This window comes from Quercus robur, chromosome 5 (assembly GCF_932294415.1).
Source record: "Quercus robur chromosome 5, dhQueRobu3.1, whole genome shotgun sequence".
NCBI lineage: Eukaryota > Viridiplantae > Streptophyta > Magnoliopsida > Fagales > Fagaceae > Quercus > Quercus robur.
Genome location: NC_065538.1, coordinates 1,596,852 through 1,603,071, shown reverse-complemented (window position 1 = coordinate 1,603,071; position 6,220 = coordinate 1,596,852). Strand labels below are relative to the sequence as shown.

The 6,220-nt window shown below is 35.3% G+C and overlaps 2 protein-coding genes across 2 annotated transcripts; both read left to right on the top strand.

Moving 5' to 3' along the window:
• The first annotated feature begins 217 nt into the window (after positions 1-217).
• On the top strand, positions 218-2,083 carry LOC126725454 (uncharacterized). Its single transcript, XM_050430207.1, has 3 exons — positions 218-319; positions 530-955; positions 1,154-2,083. The coding sequence occupies exons 1-3, from the start codon at positions 218-220 to the stop codon at positions 2,081-2,083; spliced, it is 1,458 nt and encodes a 485-aa protein (XP_050286164.1).
• An 86-nt stretch (positions 2,084-2,169) lies between these two features.
• On the top strand, positions 2,170-3,158 carry LOC126724811 (uncharacterized). The gene is made up of 3 exons (XM_050429206.1): positions 2,170-2,396; positions 2,512-2,690; positions 2,821-3,158. The coding sequence occupies exons 1-3, from the start codon at positions 2,362-2,364 to the stop codon at positions 3,036-3,038; spliced, it is 432 nt and encodes a 143-aa protein (XP_050285163.1). The 5' UTR covers positions 2,170-2,361; the 3' UTR covers positions 3,039-3,158.
• Positions 3,159-6,220: the final 3,062 nt, after the last annotated feature.

Genomic DNA, 6,220 nt, shown 5'->3' with positions numbered 1-6,220 from the left:
TACAGAGCATTATAATTTAGCATAGCATTTTAGTTTACATGTGTGCCTATGTGTGTTCATAGTTGGTGGATTTATTTGTATACACTGGTATTGTTTGTGAATGATTTATTCGTGATTTTGTGTATGTTGGGTATGTTTGTATACATTGGTGGATTTTGTTGTGGATTTACAAAGTTTATTTGTATATGCTTTGTTTATGGATTTATTTGTTGATAAAATGGTTGCTTGCAGTCTGAAATTGTTGAGTGGAATGGAGTCCATCTTTGTGCCATCTAATGAACATGCTTCTATAATCGAGTCTAATGCTAATACTTCATCTGTGAGAGCAAAATATGATTCCGCATAGGATCATGTAACTGAAGAGTTGAAAGATAGAAAAAGTAGTTATAGATGCAAACATTGTGAAGAAGTTTATAAAGGAGGGGGCATCAATAGGATGAAAAGATATCTAGCTAGAATTAAAGGCAGTGTGGCAACATGTAGAGGTGTACCATATGATGTTAGGTTTCAGATGGCAAAAAATTTGTAGGAAATTTCTAAGTCTAAAGAACAAGAAAAACAGGATCAAGAAACATCTAATTATTCGCCATTAGAAGAATCGCCAGAATTTGAAGATGTCCAAGAAGTTACTCCTATTGGTAGGAGCAGGAGTTTAGGTAGGGGAAATAGAAGTGGTCTTAGTAGTCTACCACAAAGATCCAATCTTGGCAAGACAATGATTGGTGACATTGGCAATTACTTCGCTCTTAAAACAACACCGAGAGCTCAACCTTATATTAGAAGTGTGTTCGCTTGCAAAGAAAAGAAGATGAGGGTTGAAATGGTTCTAGCAAGATGGATGTATGATGCTTGCATTCTAATTAATGTTGTGAATTCTAGTTATTATCAACTTATGTTGAATGTTGTAGCTGCTTATGGTCCTAGATATAGAGGCCCAAATTATCATGCTCTTCGAGTGCCTTTGTTAAGAAAAACAAAAAGAGAAGTCCAGTTGATTGTTGATTCTCATCATTCGTATTGGACTGACACTAGTTGTACAATATTGGCTAAAGGGTGGACTGATACTAGGCATAGAACATTAATTAATTTCCTTGTCTGTTGTCCTTAAGGAATTATTTTTAAACGTTCTGTTGATGCTTTTGACTTGGTTAAGGATGCTATTACTTTGAGTAACTTGTTTGATGAAATTGTTACTTGGGTTGGTCCTACAAATATTGTACATTTGGTTACTAACAATTTTGCAAATTATGTAACTACTGGAAGAATTTTTTGTGCAAAATATAGGAACATTAGTTGGTCACCTTCTGCAGCACATTATCTAGACCTAATTTTAAAGGATATTGGGAAAATAGATCATTTAGATAAACTTGCAAAGCATGCATCCAAAATCACAATGTTCATCTATAACCATGTGGCTTTGCAAGCTTGGTTGAGGACTAGAAAAAATTGGACAGAAATTGTGCATCCAGGGCCAACTAGACTTGCTACTACTTTCATTGCCTTAGGGAGCCTTAAGGAACATAAGCATGGCTCACAGGCATTGGTGACAAGCAAATTTTATGTTGAATCAAGATATGTAAAAGATAAGAAAGCAATAACAGTGTTGAAAATCATTATTGACAATCAATTTTGGAATGATTGTCAAGTAATTGTGCATATTGTATCACCACTGATTCGTTTATTACGCATTGTTGATTCTAATGAAAAACCAGCTATGGGATATGTTTATGATGGCATGTATAGAGCAATTGATGGAATCAAAAAAAAATTCAAGAATAAGAAGAGATTATGGGAGCCTTATGTTAATATTATCAAGGATCGTTGGAATATTCAATTCTATAGAGATATTCATGTTGTAGCTTATTGGTTGAATTCTGCATTCCAATATGACTCATCCACTCTTAACAAAAGGCTAGAGACACAATCTACTATGACAGATGTTATTGAATCAAAAGTTTCAAGTGGTCGAATCAGGTTGGTGGAGGAATTAAAGCAATTTCGAGACTATGAACAAACTTTTGGAGCTAAACTTGCTCAAGAATTAGCCAAGACATCTCAGTTAGGTAAGATATTGTTACTTTAGCTAATAATAAAATGAAAATATGTTTTAGAGAGTATAGCTCTCTTTTTTTGGGATATGTATAGCTATGTTTATTGATTCATTGTATCTTTGTTTTGTATTATACTTAGATGAGTGGTGGAAGTTGTTTGGATCTTATGCTCCAAACTTACAAAAGTTTGCAATTTAGATCCTTAGTCAAACTGCTGCCTCTTTGGGATGTGAGTAGAAGTGGAGTGTTTTTTTAAGAAATACATACCAAAAGGAGAAATAGATTGAAGCATCAACAACTTAATGATCTTATGTATGCTCATTATAACTACCGATTGAAAGAAAGGTATATAGATCTTGTTCAATTATTCAAAGACTACTAGTACTCTTGCTTTCTTTTATTTTAAAACTTTAATACGTGGTTAGTTACTAATTATTCATATGTTCGTCTTGCGATATAGAGTCAAAAGGAAGAAGTTCAATTTTGATCCTATTGATTATGCAAGTATCAATAAAATTGAATTTTGGGTAGTAGAAGATGAGGAACCTCCATTTCTTAATCATAAGGAGTTAGAGAATGCATTATATGAAGAGGGAGCATATCCAATTGAAGAAGGGTCTTCTAGCCATGTACAAGGAGGTTGGCTTATAAACAAAAATTAAATCCTTTGCCTAGTTATATATTTTAATTAGACTATTTATGATTTATGACAAATGATTATTATAATCATTCTTTCATTTATTGTTCTTTGGTTTTGGAATTTGTATAGATATGGACAATGAAGTGATTGAGGATGATGACATTAATTTGGAATCATTTGGTGATGAACGTGATGCTCCTCCCAAATTTAGAGATAAAAATCATCCTATTGAAGTTGAAGATGAAGATGAAGAAAATGAGGATGAGGATGATAATAATGATGCTAGTGGTGGTGGAGCATTTGGTTCACATGATGATATTAATTTCAATTATCTTTATGACAATTGAGGCTTGTTTTGTTATCAAATGAACCTTAAAACTTAGTAGTTCTTTGTTTGAAACATTTTTGGTTAGTTGGATGTAATGAACTTATATATTTAGTTCTCTATTTGAAACTTATTTACTATTTGGATGTAATGGACTTATTTATTTAGTTCTCTGTTTGAAACCTATTTGTTATTTGGATGTAATGAACTTATTTATTTGGTTCTGTTGAAATTTTATTATGTTAAGGGTGATTATTTTGTAATGTTATTATGTTAAATTCTTTAAAAAGATGTTGTACTTATATGTTTTTTAAGTAAACATATTTATTACTATTAGTTTGTTAGTTTTAGTATATTAAAAAATTATTATTTATTTATATAATTTAAAAAATTATTAATAAAATTATTTATAACGTCATTGATTCAACCACCAGGTCCGACCAAAAATTCTATAACTAGTCCCTTTTTAGGTTCTTTCATCGTACTGATTTTTAAAACCATGAGTTTATCTATTAGCATAATGTCAGCTACTGTAATGTAAAATAACTCTATAGACTTTAAGCTGATTGTTGAATCTTTACAGCTAATTCACATACATGTCATATAACACATGGAAAATTTAGATTTTATTTATTTATCTTCATCCTTTATCCTTTATAATTCGATAGTTATCCAAAAAAAGCTTGGATGTTATGGACATAGTAGAAAGTACCAATCATTTTTTTTTTTTAAGAAAAAAGTATTAATCAATTGAGTTACAAGACTCTTAACATGAAAATTTTAAATTAAGATGAAAAAATAAAAAATAAAAAGTAGAGCAAAAATATTAGATTAATATTAGGGATATTATAAATTTTATCACTTACAAATTGGTGCATCATCCATCATGGAAAAAAAAATTAAAGCATTCATTTATAAGGTGACTGAAATCCACTAATAATTTATTACATTTATTATCACATCAATATAGAAGTTTTATTATATTGTAAAATTTATAATAATTTTAGCATTTGTCATTTTTATTGGTAAAATTATCTATAAATTTGAGTTTATTCTATTAAGTTTAAAATTTTAATTTTAATCTTTTTTACATTATATTTTCAAAAGATAACAACGTTACTGAAAGAGAAGCTGTTATATTATATCTCGATTTGCCACTTCCCTTGTAAGGCTCATCTTAAGTCAATTTTCAGCTATTGGTCACGCCAATTTTATTATTATATTTTCAAGGGAACATTGGTCATAACAAGTACAAGATCAATGGTTAATTACCCCAAAAGAAATAGTACAGGACCAATGATGACTATTGTGGTTACACGATTTTCCTGGCCCAACTTATGTTGATCAGGCCCTGGCCCAAAGCGCAACCCACAATAATTATTTGTAGAGGATGGGTCAAAGAACTTGGCCTCAGTGAACTTATTCGGTCTAATGCATGGACAATATGGTTTGCAAAAAGAAAATAGAAAACGCCAGAATGGATCTTTCTCAAGTCTGATTTTATTTCTTTTTTTGTTCCTGATACAATTCTCCCGTCCCCTTCTTTGAGAGACTCCACTACATTATATATTCTTCTTCTTTTCATCTCAGCCTTACACCTGTTAATCATCCAGGCATCCACTTGAGCACCTGTCCCATCAGACGCCCTCATCAGACCCCTTGTGAGTTGCAGAGGCCAAGGCGGTACTGTTCAGGAGTCTTTTCCTCATTAATGCGGCCAAGAGGGTGGTTGGGGCGCAATTAATGTGGTGGTAGCCTTCCGTGAGATATTTTGGATTTAATTCATTTTATATGTTGGGAAGACGAGCTGAAATGGCTGGGGCAAGTTCCTCGTCTGGGCTTCGTGATGTCCGAGGAGGAGTTACTCCTCGGACAGGTTTCCTTGGCGCTATTGGGGTTGAATAGCGCTTCATATGAGGCTTATCTTCGAACAGTACGCTCCTCGGACGGGCCTGAGTTTGGAATAGCCCATCATTTTTGGGCCGGGCCCCACAATAGCCCCTCAAAACTTCGGTTTTTACCTCCCTCCGAGGGGAAAAGCGGGGTTTTGATGTTTGTGAGTGGAGGGAAATAAGGAGATCGTGGGGCGCGCGTGCGGACCGTTACTTTTGACGCGCTACAATTTACGAGGCGTGGCCATTAACTTCTGGTGGCGTTATGTTCCCTTCATCCAACGGCTTGGCGTGGATCGAACGGCCATCGTTTTTTCTCGTATTTTTAGGCAGGGATGATCTTTTCTCTCTCCTCCCGGCTATATAAGACGTCAGAGGGGTTCAGTTCCTTCTTTCATCTGCATTTCGCAAACCTCAAAAGACTCCAGAGAACTCCATCGAATCCCAGAGATATACGAACACTTGCGTCCGTTACGCCGTCGTAGCCGTTCTTGTGAAGCGTTTCGTCCAAGAGAGATTTCCAGGCGTCCCCTTCAGCGTTTTGTGAAGGTACCAGTACGTTTCGCTTTTCTCTCCGTTTCAATTCCCTCCTCGGACTTTACTTTTCCTCGTGGTCTCTACTTTCATTTCCCCCTTTTAGTTCAGATGGGTAGATTCGAAAAATTAGTTAATACTCCATCCGCTATGGAGGCCTTTAGGGCTAAATATCACATTCCCCCTAGGGTTGGGTTTCGGTACTGTCCTCTGGAAGGAATATTGACAGATAGAGTTGTGGGAGAAGTCGTTATCCCCATGATTGCTTTCATAGAGGGAGGGATGACACTTCCCATGCGTAGGATCACAAGAGAATACCTGTTCAACCATAGGTTGACGCCGTATCAGTGTGCCCCGAATATGTTCAAGATACTAGGCTGTGTAGACGTCTTAAACGAGCGGATGAATCTAGGCCTTACTTGGCACGATGTGGCTTATCTGTACGAATGTCACCGCCTCGGGGATTATGGGTATTATCTTAAATCCCGGAACGAGGACGTTAGGTTGATCTCTTGTCTTCCAGTTTCCAATAAGACCGTGAAGAATGACTTCCTCATTGCTTCTGAGGAGTGGTTCGACGGTATTCATTGTCCGACTCGGGCAGGAAACCCAGGTGCGGCGCTCTTAGGATTGATCCTTTTTGGGGAAAGGATTTAGTGTTGAGGGGTTATTTTTCTTACTTTCTTTGTAATTGAAAAATTTCATGGTTTAACCTCACTTTTCTTGGTTTGTTTGCAGACAAAAGTCACGTTGCTCCTCGGATTAGCCTTGTGAACGT

Coding starts and splice junctions, on each gene's coding strand:
- LOC126724811 (XM_050429206.1), top strand. CDS start 2,362: ATGTATGCTCATTATAACTACCGATTGAAAGAAAG. Junction 2,397..2,511: donor AACTACCGATTGAAAGAAAG/GTATATAGATCT, acceptor CTTGCGATATAG/AGTCAAAAGGAAGAAGTTCA. Junction 2,691..2,820: donor TTCTAGCCATGTACAAGGAG/GTTGGCTTATAA, acceptor GAATTTGTATAG/ATATGGACAATGAAGTGATT.
- LOC126725454 (XM_050430207.1), top strand. CDS start 218: ATGGTTGCTTGCAGTCTGAAATTGTTGAGTGGAATGGAGTCCATCTTT. Junction 320..529: donor CTAATGCTAATACTTCATCT/GTGAGAGCAAAA, acceptor AAAAATTTGTAG/GAAATTTCTAAGTCTAAAGA. Junction 956..1,153: donor CAAATTATCATGCTCTTCGA/GTGCCTTTGTTA, acceptor GACTTGGTTAAG/GATGCTATTACTTTGAGTAA.